This window comes from Corvus cornix, chromosome Z (genome assembly GCF_000738735.6).
Source record: "Corvus cornix cornix isolate S_Up_H32 chromosome Z, ASM73873v5, whole genome shotgun sequence".
Classification (NCBI taxonomy): domain Eukaryota; kingdom Metazoa; phylum Chordata; class Aves; order Passeriformes; family Corvidae; genus Corvus; species Corvus cornix.
Window position 1 is genome coordinate 64,480,794 of NC_046357.1, and position 17,590 is coordinate 64,498,383.

The following is a 17,590-nucleotide window of genomic DNA, read 5'->3' on the forward strand; positions in this document are numbered from 1 at the left end:
CATCAATTGTCCTACCTAAAAATGCACTGCCGTTTGCAACAGCTGAGGCAATGAAAAGTTTTTTGAAAAACATGTTTAATTTGAAAGGAAAGAGTGCACTTGAGACTCAGGATTATGTTAACAAGTAGCAGAGTATGTGGAAACACAAAACAAAAGGCACAAAGTTTCTTCCTTGTGTAGCTATACTAAAGGAAAGAAACAGGATTCCAAGAGCTCTAATAATCACATAAAACCTTTTGGTATTCAGCACAGAAATCCAAATACAACACTGTTTTGGCTGAATGTCTCTCCATTCTTGGGTCAGAAGGGCTGTTAATCTTCACTAGTGTATCAGGAACAAAAAAAACCAGTTTGCACAACACCAAGACTAGCAATGTAAATGTTAATATGGTCACTTCTCTTTGTATTTCATTGTTGCCAGTGTCACTTTCAATTTATAAAATGAGGATGAAATCCATGCTCAGGGTCATAATATTCAAAGCATAACCAAATAGTTAATAATGATGGACTCAGGTCTTTCAGCTTTAATGATTTAATTTTAGAAAATACTGTCTTAGTGCAACATCCCTGTATTATACAGCTTAAATTTTTTTTTTTTTTACATAACTTGCAAGCTTTTGGAAGTCAAGAGGTTACTAAGCAATCAGTCAAAAATACTGCGTCTAATGCAAGTGATGTGTTATGGTAAATACAATATATTTCCACTTGCAAATAGATTTATTTACTTTTTTAATTCTCTTGTAATTCAACTGTCTCTTCTGGCAAGGGAGAAGACAAGAATCTGCAACTTGTACCATACCTGCAGAAGGAACAGGAGGTTTGTCACTGATTTGAGCATGAGCAACACTGTACTCACCAATGACTGTGCCCAAAATTGAGTAAGAGGAAAGAAATAAAAAGCCTTATCATCTATGTCTTACAATTCAAATGAATCTGCAGTTTAAGAAGCCCAAAGGCTTTAAAGTGACTTAGTATTACCATGGCATTACCGTTTTTAATATTAACTTTAATTTGATGCAAGTTCAGCAGATCTGCTGTAAAAGGGTTCAACGAGTATTGATGAAATACACAGCACAAGATGGGTATGTGCAGAGTAAAAATGTTGCTACTTATTTTAAAGTGAGATTTATTCCCCTCAAAGTTTAGGAACCCTGCTGCAGTAAGTCACAATACTTGAGTAAATAGGGACAAAAACAGAACACAAAACACTTTTGAGGTAGTCAAGTAAGTTAAATGAAGTTTCACACAACATTAGGCTTAAGACAGATCCGCTGTGCTGTATTTATATTCATTTCCATGAACACAATACAAGTAATGCTGAGTATGTGCCATCAGCTGGAGGGCATGGGCTGTGTCTAATGATGCTGCTGGTGCTGCCAGCTGCATCTCCACAAGCCCACTGATGTCCTACAGCCCACCTGGTGATGCCCACCTGGTGGGAAGGTCAACCCACCAGTATCCAGCATTTTCTTCTGGATCCTGACAGCAGCAGTCTTGGTTCACACTGGATCACACTGGTTACTGTCTACAAGCTGTAGGGCCAGAAGGGCCCAAAACCCTTGGTTGTTTTGGACTCCTACTAGAGTACTAGGTCCTCTTGTGCCATCTTTCCTTACTAATATTATAGGAATGGGAGCAAGTGTAGCCAACAAGCTTCAACATGCACTTTCCCTGCTCTTGCCTGGCACTCTCTGAAGTCCAGATGGTGAACTTTAAATCATGCTGAAGTGGCAGAAAAGTTCTAAAATACTTAAATAGATGAACAGAAAATCAGAATTTTATTACCGGCATCTGTTGTAGAGAAAATTTTAAGACAGGTTTCTGGGGCCAATCCAGACACTGGTGGCTGCATCAAAGACTGCCTGCCTTCAAGAAAATCACTCCAAGACTCCATCTCAGTTAGTTTCAACAGTGCTGAATGCCACTCTGGTCAGTAAGGAAGTGGTTCGACACTCTAAGGGCAAGACAGGCAGGATGAGGTAAGTGAAAACTGGAGCTCATCCTCTGCTGCATCATACAGCCCTGCTGCAAGCCACCATGGACACGGGGCAGTGAAGGGAGTCAAGAGCATGGGCTGCAAGGAGCTTGCACTACACAGGAACTCCATACTTGCTGCTGTTCAGGGTCAGGAGAGGGGGCTTTCCCCTCTCTTGAAAGATAGGGAAGGCGGTCCTACTCCACACACATAGCTGAAAGGCAGAGCAGTTGAAGGCAGAAGGAAAAGCAGATGAAATGATCCAAGCTGGAAAGTTAAGAGTCACAGCTACAGAGGTCAGCCCACAGCTGAGAAGGGGTAATTACTTTCAAACTAGGGGCCAACCCACATTCCCCGATCCTGAGGCCTTTTTAACCAGTCAGGCAGTTGCATATTCATTTCGGGTAGTCACAGGGAACTAGTGCATCCACCTAACAGGAATACATCAGACACCTCCTAACAAGCCAGTGTTACTTCACTCCGATGTAGACTCTGTTGGCACAAACCTATGTGCAGTGTTTATGCCTGGAAAAATTAAGAGACTCAGTCCAGAAAATTAAAGATCCTGAAAACACTTGTGACTCAGGGAAGCATTAGGGCAAGATGTGTTGGCAGAGACAGCTTTACGAGCTAGAAGTTCCTACTTATCCAAGGGAGGAAACAGCAAAAACTAACATGAGTGAAGTCTTGATTTAGAGTAATTATGAAAATTTATACTATATTTAGAGATACACAGCTAGCTCCAATCTGACTCAAGACTGAAATTTATCAAAATGTGTTTTATAAACTCAAAAGCCAATACAAAAACAATCGCTAAAACATCTAGTATAGACATCTACTCGCTCCAGGGTGGGAAAACAGAACCCTCCTTGCAGTGTCTGCAATTGCTCTGAGACAGAACTTGAAAGGCAAAATGATTTATAAATGAATGGGAGAGAGCTCTCATTGATTTTTCTTTTCCTTTTATGTCCAGAAAGGAAACAAAACTACCAGCCAACTGGACTAGGATATTCTTTTACTTTCAGCAGTCTGATACATGATTAATGCTATGCTTGGAATAAATAAACAACCTACACACAGCATATGGGGTGTGATTCAGACCTCAGACAAATCTTCAACTTGTAAAACTTAACTGATTTAACAGATACTGTGAGATGAACATCAGGCATGCAGCTTTGAAACATTGTAAAATTATGAGAAAGCAGGGAATAAATGCAAATATATAAATGCTAGTGTTACAGAAACTAAATTATAACTGTTTGGTTTATTTAAAAATGAACTACAGGGAATACTCTGTTTAACCTGGCTCCCACTCCTTCCTGATCACATAGTAAAATGAATCCCAACAAATTAAGTGTTCAATTTTCAATATACTTCAAAACCAATCTCAAGATCTTGTCAGACTTTTAAGAAAAGCATATTTTAAAAATAAACTCTCCCCAATTCCTTCACACATTTTTAAAGGGAGCTGTAATCCGTACACAGAGACTTTCAGCTTTTCTTGCATCAGCCTGTGGGTACCAAGTGCAGAACCTTTAGTAGCAGAAGTGGGGTACACTGCAGGGAAGGGTAGGGAGCTGATGGCATTTGCATTGTGGCTGCACCACTCTGTGTGTGCTGTGACACAACGGGAATGTGCTCAGCAAAAGGCAATCAGTGGGCAACCACCCTGGCAGAAACCACCAGGTCTCTTCAGTCTTCTCCTTAGAACACCAACAGCACTAAGAAGTTAAAATGTGGACACCCTCCTAATTACAGAGAATAGAGCTGAGTCTCTCTCCTGTTCCATTATTCACAATCAGCATTAATATTTATGTATGATCATAATTTACACGTGTGGAAGCAGCGAGGGGAAGCAAATTCTTTTACAGCACACAAAAAAAGTTCACTGGCTTTGCACCAGTATAGCTTGAGAAGTCTGGTATTTTTCCGTTTTTCCAGTGAAGGAACCCTTTGCCTTGTTCTTTGTGTGCTCTCAGTACTGCAGAATACCAAAATGTCACAAGCAGAAAACAGGTGTAACACTGGCATGTCTGATCTACTTCAACAGGTTTGGAAGAAACGAAATGTAATTTATTACAGCCTATTTATCTCTGCAACAATTACCCTTCAAAACCCAAAGGAGAACAATGTAATTGAAGTTACATGCCTTCTTCCCTGCAGAAACCTCAAACAGCCTCAGGCGCAAGAGCCAATACAGATGTAGTACAAGGCATTAAAAGAGTGTTGGATGCTGTAGCTAGCAATTATCCTGGTATTTAAACAAATCTATCGCTCATCAGGAAAGCGTTTACTGCAGTAGTCGGAGCGAGACAGGCTGACATGGAGCACAGCTACTTAACTGTCCCCTCCAGCGATTACACTTTCTCAACCTGAGTCATGTCAAATTAAACAACTACACATTGACTTTTCACTTCTATAAACATTAAGGTATGATTGACAATTCTTGGATGCTATAAGGTAGTCATTATAATCAGCCAACATACTGTTAGCTAATTTGTGGTGTAGGTTTTTTTCCCCTATTCTGAGCCATTTCTTCTGGACTATTTTTACAGTGCTCTATAGATAACATCTGCTCTGGCTCTTTGCAGGGTCACTGTAACAAAATGTCACCACGAGACCTTTGTGTGAGAAAATAACGTATAATTGACTTGACCTGGTCTACAAAATACCATTTTTTTTTCTCTTGGTCCTGGCCCATTTAATTCAAATTCGGAAATGTCTGGACAGCAACAGCTGGATGCTAACACTGCACTAAATAGCGTTAATTTAGCATCTAGAGTATTTTTCCCAGTTCCTACCCTGACTCATGGAGATCTCTTTGGTCTGTGTAGAGCAGACATTGCAAGAGCAAGAAGTCACTTCACAGAATGAGAAATTAAATGACAAGTTCTACAGAAGTGTTCTGAGTACATATTCATGAAGACCTCCAGCTTCCTGAGGCTATTACAGCATCCCTATGACAGGGCACCACTTACTAATATCTGAAGACTGCAGCTTAGTAAAGTTACTAGAAATCAAGCAGATACATAAAGCAGTCAAGGTTGTGAAGAAATACACCCCTTTGATTTTATATGCAACATTCTGCTGCCTGAAACCACTATGTTATAAGTGACAGTTTTACTATCTACCCCACTAATTCAAGCCACAAAAGTAATGGTGTCCAAACCTTCCCCTCAAAATAAAAGGAGTAAAAAAAATTCCATAAACAATACTGTATCATTAAGCTAATTATGAATACAAATAAGACTAGAACGCTATTGGTAAGCCTGGAAGCCTCTACACTTGCATGATTAGTCAGACTGAAGCTTTACCTTCATATTGGCTGTAGCAGACTCAAAAGTGTTGGGTTTTTCAGATAAATGTAACAAATCAACCAAATAAAATCAGTACTAATAAACACATTTGTGAAAACTGTTCTGAGCTAGAAAAGTACAATTTCACTGCAGTATTAGCACTTAAAGCAAAAACAAGTGTAGGAACTGAAAATAGTTGAGGAGGACAAATAAAGTATAGTTATCTCTCCTATCTGGTAGTAACAACTGCAGTCCCACTCGTTTTTGCACTTCTGAACTATATTTAATACCTGAGCATGGTCTCAGAAATCTAAGATTAAATATAACAGTATTTCAAATATATCTCCCCCTCTGGTTGAAAAGTCAGGCAATAGTAAAACCAGAAGACTTCAGTGAAGATTCCAGAAAATGACAGCTTTGTTTCAAACTCAAAGCAGTCACAGCACTGAAGACAACGAAATACAGCTTAATTCACAGGCTTTGCAGAACAGAACTGAAATAAAAACACATGAAATCATAGGAAGCACTTAAAAACTTCGCTGGTCTGTCACAAATAGTTTCTTTCTTTTTACTCAGTTAACTACCACCAAAGTACCTAACTTTTACTGAAGCAAGTTATTGTCCTTGTCTGTAGGCCAACACTGCTTTCCACTTTATGCAGCTATTACTGCTTAACTCCAGAGGTATTTCTCAGACCACCAGATGTCCAAGACAGCATATTTTATCTCCAAAGACTCAGTCTCAATTTACTGATACGTGAAGTGTCTTGGTTGCGTTTTGCACCAACTTCCCACTTACGTAATTGGAAAAAGGCATCTACTATTTTATCTTATTCTCAATGACCTTGTGTCCACACTGCAATTGAAAGGGCTAACACAAGCACGGAGAACATGTCCAATCTCAGCACATGGCCATGTGTGCAGTAACTTCCATAGTTTTTGTATTTCAAAGCTCCTGCCTAAGTTTTCCCCAAATCTTCTACTCAAAGCTTCATCTTCCAAGCTCTAGGAGACATTCACACATAAAACCCCCCACAAAACCCAAACCTGTTTAGCACTGTTTCAGTGGTTACCAGCCACCTGCATCATCTCTTTGAAAAAAGAATTTTCTGAAAGTAAGTATCTACTTCACTGAAGAGATAACGCTAAAATGCAGCACTTTAACAAAATACTGAAATATTTATTAAGAAACAGCACAAACATTAAGACAGGGTCCCACCAGAGAAATCTGTGAGGGTATGCAGTCTTTGTACACAGAATGTGCACATAGTGTATCTATATATCCATGTATATCGATATAGGCACCCACACACAAGTGCAGGTATGTGTAGATTATATATATTATATATATAAAGCTAACTTTCAGTCCTCAGAAAACAAAAGCTATCCCCATATAACAGCCAAATTCCTACATAACTCAATTTCGACATCTCATCTGGTGTGAACTGCACTCATTTCTAGTGTAAACCCCAGCGCGCTCTGCAATGATATACTGTAATGTCACATCGCAATCTGGATTTACTATAAAGGGCTGCTGACGAGTTTCAGAGCAGTAAACATTGCTGCGAGGTGTATTTCACACTGAGCTGGTTTTTATGAAGAACACTTCACCGCCCAGCCACGGCACCCAGATGATGAATGGTGAAAGATGCATGACAAGCTTCATCATTGTTTGTAAATCTTAACTGTTCCTGCTCACTAACTCTGCAGGCAATTTTCAAAGACAGCGGCCGACAGAAGGACAGCACAGCTTTCCTGAAGGTTATTCAATCTGTACTTGGCCTGAGCTATGCCTGTGAGGAGCACTGGAAATAAACTCGTCGGCTACACTGAAGCATAGAATTAAAAATGTTTGACGGGCAGGCACACAGACAATTGCCAAATTAAGAAAGCCCATTAAGTACCCTTGGTATCTCCCCCCTACCCTGGTCCGCAGGGTTACATTCATCATGTGCAGGGAACAAACTTCGGTATTATTTACACATGCAATATAAATATGTATATTTATAAAACAGGCACAGTGAGTTATGAGCTGTCTGGTCCTGCTCCCATGCGACGATTCATTGTTATCCTGTGCGTTACACACAGCACTCCAACATCCCCCAGCAACTTTGCCCACTGCTTGTAGGAAAGCTACTTCTCTTCTGTCAGAAGTTTGCTTTTGTGGCAGGGGAAAGGAAAAGACAGAAAACTCCTCATAGCATGCAAGCACGGCAGTGGGAACAGATGCTACTCTTCTTTGTTTCCCGAGATCATTCTGGGAGCAGCACCATGGACTGCAACAACCCCTTGCAAAGAGTCACAATTCAGCTCCCTGCAAGAAGCAAGGCCAGCCTACACTATAGAGCCTTAATAATTATTTTTCTTCTCCCTTTTTCTTTAGAGCTCAGTAACAAATGCTTCTTTTGCTAGAGTTTCTCACAATCTGCACAGGGTTAATTTATAAGCAGAAGCTGCAGAAGAACTGCAGCTCAGATGGAGACTCTTACCTGAGCTGCAAAACTGGCATGAACTGCAAGGTGGTCTAGCCAGGCTCTCATGCACTGAAAAGATTACAGCTGAATATGGAGCTCTCTCTTCTCTTAACCAGACAAGTTATGACATAAAGAGCAGCTCATATATGCAGAAATTTAAGTCCAGGGGTGCAGTGGGTATAACCCACTGGTCTCTCAACATGTGGCTCTAAAATGCTTGTAACTGCAGGAGGCACTGAGAAACCTCCCTCTGCTAAAACAATGTAAAGCAGAAGAGAGGAGGTGTCCAGGGAAAGCTAACAGAATCATTATGTACTCCAGGGTAGCAGCCTGGCAGGTGCACAGAGAGATGCTGATGCCCTGTGCAGGACCCAGCGCTACCAAGGTGGCACCACTCTCCCACTGCCGGCTCTCTGCTGCACCGTCAGTGAGGCTTTCCCGACTGGGATTGATGGGACACCACAAACTTCTTTTCATAGAAGGCAACTGAAGAATGCAAATGTAGTGCTTTGGATCTGGCACCTGCCTTGGCCAACTGTACCACTGATGTGAGCTTCCTCAGAACAGGACTTTCCTCAAACCCTTGCTTTACCACCTCAAGGCCTCCGACTCCTAACAAAATGCAGGCTTCAATTTCAAAAACCCTGCACCCTTCGATCCACACGAAATACTAAACAACAGACAAATACATCCCATGAAGAAAAACTTCCTCTGACAACTACCCAGTCTGACCCCCTTCTGGGTGCATGTGGTTTTGCAGGTGTGGGGGGATGGGGTGCCACTGGCAACTGCTGAGAGTTCAGGCTGTCCCACTCTCTCTTGCTAGGATGCTGAAAAATGAAAACATTCACACACAGTTTCCATGAGAGCTTAAAATTCCTGCTAGGGGATTCTAAAGCCGCAGTCCAGAAATATCTGTTTTTATACAAAAACAGGTGGAAAGCCTTCAAAAAATAGTTTTTTCTACTGCTCTTGAGGAAGGATCAGCAGCTTCTCCCAGATCAAAGAGCAAGCGTTTGTCAGTCGCCCTGACATGAATCAGCAAAACCTGTGAATCAGCAAAAGTCATGAAACAAGCCTGTAATTCTGCAATCACCCAGTGCAAAGCTGCTCTGTGTGCTTTTGAATGAGCATAACATAAATGCTGCATTTGGAGAAGAAACTACTAAGATGAGCCCTTTAATGGGGACTGAACTAAAGCAGAATACAAAAAAAATGCTCATATTACTTTATTTATAGGAACTCCCATCAGACCATATAAAGTTGTTTTAATATCGTTCAAATCTTCACTAATACAACCCCATTTAGAACACAGACCAGTAATTAATTTATAAAAAGGCTTCAGTACACAGAAAAACAAGTTACCAGAGCTTATACTGAATATGCCTCACATTCCCAAATGTATTTTGACAGCTGCTATTACAACTATTGAAATTATCAAGTATGATTAATACCGTCATGAATCAGGGTTAGCAACCCGATCAGTTTAAAAGATAAAAAAATGGCCATGCTCAACAACTGTCTGTTCAGCTACAACCGAAATTCAAATTTTTATTGAAAATGACATGTTAAAAAGTCATTTGCCTAAAGAGATCGATAGAACATTGCAGTGCACATGCAAAACCAGCAACGTAATTAAGGCATGAAGAAATGCAATACGAAGTCTGCTCACCATCCTTGTAATCAGTGCGAAAGGGAAGCTGCATGCAGCATAGCCATTGAGGACTGTAAGGAGGAGAAATGAGAAAGCACAAAAAAAATAAACAGCTGCCCCAAGTTCAAGTGACCCACTTGAACTAACTCTTCAAGATCTACAGATTTATATCATCACCCCTTTCCTCTTCTTCGGTGTTATTTCAAAACCTATTTCTAAGAGTTTGATGTAAAATGATAGTGGAAACTAGAGTCTTGAGTTTTCAGCAAACACTGCTTGCTCTTTCATCATTAAGGACAAACATTCTTGAGTAGAGGTCACTTTTCAAGCAAAAGATGGAGACAGACACATACACATAACACACAAGCTAAATACGGCTGAACTTCTGGGTGCAAACTTTCATCCTCCCCATACACTTTGCTGCTGAAATCCTTCCAAACTCAAAACATTTCTGGTGATGCTCTACAAAGAGGTAGAAAAGGAGTAGAAAGACAGAGTAGAAGAAAAAGGGTAGAGCAGGAGTAGAAGAGTTACATCTCACACCTGGTAACACCTGTACCGCCTGGGACTGAAACAGCTATTCTTAAGCTTACACAGATTGTGGCTAGCCAGCTGACAGAAGAGAATTTGGGCTATTTGACACAATTGTTCCCCAGTTCCTAAGCACTTTATTAGTACAGCTTTGTCAGTGCATCTTCCCAGCCGGCTGCAAATTAAGAGCAGACAGGGGCAAGGCTTTTTGCTGTTCCTTGATAATTCCTCAGCCACATCAAACCAGCCTGCTTTGTTTGCAGAAGCCCAGCAGTTTGGCTGGGCTTCTCCTATGACTCAGTACTGTTGTTGATACAGCATCCAAGCAGAGAAGCAAGGATGAGTCTTTAAATGCAGATCCTGGAAACGTCTGTGTCGCTTTCATTTCCACAACTGGGGATACCTGCTATTTGAATTCTAGAGAAGACTGTGAACAAGTGTTTTAGTGCTGGAAGCTGTTACGCTGATACAGAAAACCTGTTACCAGAAATGTTCTTCTTCATAAAATGGTGTTTGCTTATTTACACAAAATTGCTGATGTTTTCTGCATCAAAATATCATCTTTTCTTACATGTGTTTGGGAGAACTTTCAGACTCCTACTTAATGTTTAAGCTGCAAACACAGCACTGCTCAGTGCTTCATTCCTTGTGTTTCCAACACGCATGACACCTAGGACAGGAAAACAGAAATTCAAACCTGTCCAGCAGCTAGAAAAAAATTTCAAATGCAATATATCTTTTTCACCATGGCCAAACATGTGGTGTAATTATCTCAACATTTCACGCAATGATGACAGACGAGGTTTTATGCTACACCAACTTTAAGACCAGGTTAACTACTCTAAAATCTGAAGTGTCTGCAGATACAGGGATGTTTATCCTTTGTATCTTTGTATTTGAACGTTAAATTTTTCTGCCACTTCCCCAAACCTGGAAAACACTTTAATACAGATAAGCAAATGCTGAACTTTCATGCAGTGGAAACAGGACACAGAGTGAGACGTGTGTTGCATGTGCTTTCTTGCTCTCTCAAACCAAGGGCTTGCGCAGGTTCTTTCACAAATAGAAATGCTGGAGAGGCTGACTGAAAAGCATGCAAATGTCCCACAGAAATCAATAGGAATGAAGTACTTGGCTTTTGGAGATGAAATACCTTGTCGTGTCCCACTCTCACTTCCCCTCTTCTCGTCTTCCAAAACTATGCTTTGGATGCACATGCACAAGATTTGACAACAACTTCTCATATGTATTTTCCTCACATTGCTTTTGCAGAAAAAAGGAGAAGGAAATATTCTGCACTGCTGAGTATAAAATCCCCCTCCTACCTAGAAACTACCATCTAAAACTTAAAATTGGTGACCTAAGGAAGCCCTCTAAAAGCATCCTTTTGCCATTTGTCACCGGTTTATCAACTTTGTCTCCCCATTTTCCCCAGTTTCTCCTGAAAGGGAAACAGCTGTGCTTAGCTGGAAGCAAAACATTTTACTCGGAAACACTTCAGACTGCAAGGAGGTTGACTGATGGTATTTTGCCACTCAGAAGATGTCAGCACATTACTATATGCAAGACACCGTAACATGCCATGATGGTCCTGCACAAGTGCTAGAAGCTTCCTGAGATCTTCACACCATTGACAGTGTAGATCAGTGATCTGCTAGTTCATCTCTCACCCCTTTTACTGTAGCTAGTCTAAGTAGGCAGTTAGCATACCAGAACAAAATTAGTTGAACGGTCTGACTCAAATACCAAGACAACACATGAACTGGCAAAGCCTCTACAATGCTGAAGTTGCAGCTGAAGTGTGGGTAATAGACTGTATGTGTGTGTTGCAAGACCACTGCAGGTTTGTGCCTGGGAATTTAACAGCCATTTTTTGCTTAAGATGCACATTTAGGATGTTTTGAAAATGTGGCTAAATAATTTTTTTATTTTAACCTGCAGCTCTTCTAAGCACACTGTTACCCTCCTGCAAAATTTCTGGGTTAACCATACATAAGTCTTCAAAGAGATCTTAAAAATATAGTCACAGCCTTGCTGCAGGAGTTTAGGTGAAGTTTTACAGTCTACTTACATAGCAAATTAGATTAGATGATCCTCATGTTGCCTTCTGGATCTAAAATCCATCAACACATATTTTTAGAGGAACAGGAAGCCTCTGAGCATGATTACCACTTCAAAGATACAGAAGGAATGAATAAAATATGATTTGTTTCTTTAAAACATGCACTGGAGTTGTCTTCATCAAGTAGCAACCACTAACCCTGCAGAAACATGTCACTTGGGCTTCATAACAAAGGAATCAGGCACTGGACAGCCCAAAAATCAACAGAGAAATACTTAAGAATGTGTCTTTTATAGGAGACAGCAACTGCAACATGTGCATCAATACTTTGGGGAAACGACCCACCCTCTTTAATACACAGCATCCACTCAGCACTCACACAGGTGACAATAAAGAGGCAACAAACCTCCAACCCTCTGAGGTCTGTGAAAAGCACCAGAAGAAAAATGTCATGGGAGAGTAAATCATGTATTTACTGGGGATGTTATTTTGTCTGTAGACAGAAAAAGTAAAAACAGTCATCTCCTCCAAGAACATGCATAAGAAAAAGGAAGATGCTTCTAAGAAGCCTGTTGGCTATGATCCTGCTCACAGGTTCAAATTTCTTCCCAAAAACATTAGTGCCTCTTTCACCCACTAGCTCCCTGCTATGGAAAAACACTTCTTCAGAGTCTGGAAAATGCTGTTTGATCTCAGTAAATTACATCTCACTGCTTGTCGGTTTCTGATTGATGGTGTAACTTAGGGAACAATATCTGTGTATGGAATAGTGTCTGGAGAAGCAGTCAGGGATTATTGAAAATACAGTATTTATGCAGTTTAAAAATCAGTGGAACATTACGTATAATTTTTTTCTAGAGTGATGAAAAATTACTGAAGTGCATTTGGGAACAAAGGGTATAAGGTCTTTTGTCTATTTTTAAAAACACTTGGCTGGTAAGACTTCTCAGTGAGTTAGTAGTGATGGATGCAAGAAAAAGTGTCAACTGCAGTTGAGCATAAAACCAACTGCTTCTCCAACCAATGGGCAGAAAGGAAGACGTCACTGTTCAGTGGTGGTTAGAAAAGAGGGAATAAAATAAAGCTGAAGAAAAGAGAAGGAAAATGAACCAAGGATCACTGATTTCTCTAAGCCATTTAAAACTACTAGAGAAGGAGGAAAAGTCTAAGGTTTTATCGCACCATGTGCTGTTTCTTCATCCATCTGATATGTCACAGTTAGTTGGAAGACTTTCAGAAACAGTCACTATGAAAGAACCACCACCTCCTCAACATAAGTGATTCTGGAGTTAGTGAATGCAAGGGCTCAGTGCTGACTTACACAAGCCACAGATACGACTTTATACACACTTCACCTTCTAAAACATCATTTGGATCCTAAGGTCCTGTCATGACACAACCACACGACACAAACTAAACAAACACCAGGACTTTAGCCACAGAAAGACCATTATGGAACCTACACGACATACATCCTTCCACCAGACAGAAAGAGGACAAGACAGATTTCAATGTAGAAGGAGAGAGAAGGAAATGAGGATGGATGCTGTTACCGGTGCTGTGACTCTGAAATAAAAAACCAAACAAAAACAACCCACTAAAACTTGGCAGGTGTAAAGTAAATGAAAAAAAATACTTCCCACAGACCTTACAAAATTAAACTGCCAAGTTCACTGATTGGTACAGAGAAACAAAACACATGAAAAGCTTATTGTCCTGGCTCAGGATATCTTTGAATGCCAAAGAGTGTGAAGATTTTGTTCTCTGTTTCTCTTCTTATTTCTCTAGCATCAGTTACTGACCGGATTCAGTGATGGAGAGGCAGCTCAGTGGAGTTGGACTACTCCAGCAAAGCCATGTTAACACCTGTGTTAGCACTGTCTGCTATGGGAGTAAGGGAACAAGGAAGCACGAAAAACACTGTCAAAACAACAAGGTAAATTCACCAGTGCTGGAAATTACTGCAGATTACAGTAATACTTAGGAGAGCCTGAAACACAATATGGAAAGGAAGATTTATCTGCAGTAGTTTTAAATTAAGCAACATGGTATGATGAGTTTGAAAAAAAAAATGGAAGCAAGTCTGCGAAGGGCTTCATTATATGGTTGGGATGCAGGAGTAGCTCCTACATGTGGTTAAGAAAGGATGGCAAAGGCTCAGTGGGAGGCCTGTGGAAAAAATCACAGCACTTCTGAGAAGAAAGGTAATTCTGAGGTTAGAGTAAAGATCATTTACTCCTGTGAGAGAGTCAGGTGGTAAGCACCAAACACAGTACCTCAAGTGACTGTACAACTTAAAAGACATACGTAAGTGCAGAAGGTACAACTGACTGGACTCCTGAACCATGAGGCTTCTGAAGTAAAAGACTGCATGACTGTACACCATCAGCCTTCCACCACTACCACCACACTACAAGCCTTCCAGTAATCAGCCACTATCTTTAAAACAGCTACTCTATGATGCTTAGCTTCCTTCCCAGCAGCAACCCACACCTCCTGGGTGCAGGTCCAAGGCAAGGTGGTGCCACGTACCCCAGTGGGTGCACTTACCTTTTGCTTTCAGCTCCAAGGAGGGGGTGTCCTCAGAGGTCAGGATTTGGGGGACGCACATGGGAGCGCCAACCCCCTGTCCCAGGTAGGAAGCAGGTGGGTAGTAGGAGCACATGCGGTACTGGGAGCTGACTGCGTGGTGTCTCTCCATACCCTTCACCTGTCAGAAGAGAGAAATGCAACAGCAGCCTGTGAAAGCCAAGCCCCAGTGCCACGGGGGAACCCCACTATCCCCTCCCTCCACCCCTCCACGGCTTTGATGGAAGTCACAGTGGGTGCATGGAAAGTAAAATTCTGACATGCTGGCCTTGGGTTTTTGATTTGGTGGGTTCACAGTCTGCCCGCACTGACCAGCTACAGGTGGTGTGGTATGAGATGTAACCCAGCAGCAGCAGCAGCAGCAGTAGCACACCTATGGCTGTTGTATCTTACTGCACATGGAGATGCATCTGGCACACAAGCAAGTACCCTTCATGCAAGCAGCTTCCTGCAGAGTCTCCAGCTTATGGCAGAGAGAAGCGTAAGCTCCTGGCCAGTGTCAGAGGTGAAGTGTCCATCCAGCTCCTACACCTCCCCAGAGACTAACCCATCTCAGACTGGTGGTAACTGCTCTGCCAGGGACCTGCTGGGTGGCTAGGGAGGACAGTCCTATCGACCGACTCCCACAGGATATGCTCCATGGCACTGAGCAGCGACACACAAAAACAAACACACTGTTTTTCTTGCAACACCGTAAAATGGGAAAAATATTTTCCTGAGTTACCCAAAAAAACCAAGTTGTGTTTAGACTACACAAGAGCCGGTTTTGGAGCCACAACTGGACACCAGCCAGAAGTCTGCTGTGTCAGCAACATGTCCGTCAGATATGCCTTCTACCTTCCACAGACTGCAGCAAAGTGGCAGCACTCAGAAATCAAAGTTTATCCTACTCCGATGCCCTGAAATCATCTAAACCGATCTCCTCAGAGAAGTGGTAATGCTTTCATAAATTTCTGTTTTATGAAAGAACTATCAGCTACTATTATTTGTTACAAAGCCCTACAATGCAATGTGGCCTCAGTGCTCCAAAAATGCAGCCAAAACACTTCACAAGATTAACATTTTCAACAGGAAAGGTAACACTAGCTGGTTTCCCTAAGTATGCTGGGAAGTGACTGATTGAAAGATGAAAAGCTTCTGGGCAGAGACAAAATATCAGAGTTTTGCACCAGTTATTGATAGCAGTAGCAACAATAATGCACACCCAGCTATGTCATTACACAATGTCTGTGTAAGCTGACATGCTTGACAGCCTTTTCAGAGACGTCTCACCTCAGGTCTGCCAGCTCCAGTGTAGCTCCCTCGGGTCTGAGCCAGCAGTGCCTGGAGCCCTATCCCTCAGCCCTTCCTAGGCTGCAAAGCTCAGAGCCAGGGAGCAGCGGAGGCTGGGTGTGAACCTGCCATCCCAGATGGCTGCCCCATGCCAGCAGACACCTACAGGGTCTGGTCCTGCCAGTAGGAGCCACCAGCACCTCCCAGAATGCGGTCACCCCTTGTTTTCCAGGGGTCCCTGTAAGAACTCCATATTCATTTTCACATGCCTAGCTGCAAATAATGTGGCCCTGTTGGTGCTCTCTGAGGCAGATTTGCAGTGAGATTAAGTGCAGAGAGAGAGAGAGCATGGTGGCTGTTCACAGGGAAGCAAAGTGCACCTCTGCCTGACTTCTGACAGCAGCACACTCACATATTCTTGCACATGTACTGGGTGACTTCCTTTTAGCCTGTAAAAGTTAAAGAGTTTTTGTATTATAAATTAAAGCAATACTTAAAACTTTTGGTTTTCTACCTTCACATGCAGAAAAAGTTGCATCCAGAATAAATAGTAAATTAGTCTTCAAAATTTCAATGAGTCATCCTGAGGAAGCCTGAACTCAAAACAACCACTGACATTGGCTCTCCTCTTATGACAAAGGGCACTCTCCTCTTTGAAAACAAGACTCCCTCAACAAAACCTTGCCTCAGTGCAATACAAACTGCCCAAAAGCACAATCCAAAGGGCATTCTGAACCGGCGTATCTGCAAAGCTCAACAGCTTTGGAAGTACTGGGAACAAAAAAGCTGGCAAACCCCTCTTCTGTCTGCTGTGTTGCACACACTGTCTTCCTTCCCCTGGTGGGGTAGGGCAGCACCCACGGACCACACAGCTCCACCTCTCCCTTGTGCAAGGCCATGTGCACACATGTACAACTGAGAAAAGCTTGCCCGAAGGAGACAGCATTATTTCAGCTGTAACAAAATGGAGGGATCCCTCCCTGGCACTGAACCGCTCATGCACACGTTTCCCCTCCCTGTAGAGTGGATGCAGTGATCCGCCTCCTTTCAAGGATTTTTTTAGGGGTTTTCTCCATTTCTTAAAAAAACAACTCACCTAAAATCTCTAGATGCAATGAATTACTACTATTATTATTATTAGTGTGTGGTAGCTGGCTAGCAAGAGACATGTTTTATAATCTTATTACCCACACCAAGTCTATGAACCACAGTTCGACTGACAGCCAGAGGCTTGGCTGTGAAAAGAATATGCTGTGTATTAACCACTGAAGAAAATCTAAAAGCTTTTGGTTTTGTTTTATTAAACTGTTTAGAATCCACACCACAGTAAATCTGAACCATAAGGTTGCCTTTTTATAGTGCTTAGCAATCCTGTTTTACAGTAACAATAAAAAAACAACCAGTTGTAAAAATTCTTGACCTTAGCGCTGCCATTAAAAAGCGGGCTTAGGAGACCACTATCTCATGAGAAGGGACATTTGGTCTGTATTAACTCCTGCAGCTCTGTGGAATCCTTACAGGTTTTTGAGTGCTAGAAAGGGAGATCAGGACAGCCGTGGGGAGGCCCTGGAATATTCAGATTATTTTCAATCCGGGGCAGTTCAGCTTTCCAAATGCCAGACTCATGTACCAGGTTTGGGATCCTGTCCTAGGTCCTGTCCAGGGGCAATGCTGGGGTCATGCAGGTATCACAGGAGGAGAATGCCTGGCGTTTTGGTGTCCCTTTCTGCCTCCCTTG

The 17,590-nt window shown here is 41.9% G+C and overlaps 1 protein-coding gene across 1 annotated transcript in view; it reads right to left on the minus strand.

Annotated features, from left to right (window-relative positions):
- The window catches only part of DMRT1 (doublesex and mab-3 related transcription factor 1), a 57,851-nt gene that overhangs the window by 10,377 nt on the left and 29,884 nt on the right, over window positions 1-17,590 (minus strand). Inside the window, 1 exon segment of the mRNA XM_039567605.1 lies at window positions 14,542-14,701. Coding sequence (XP_039423539.1) covers window positions 14,542-14,701 — 160 coding nt within the window.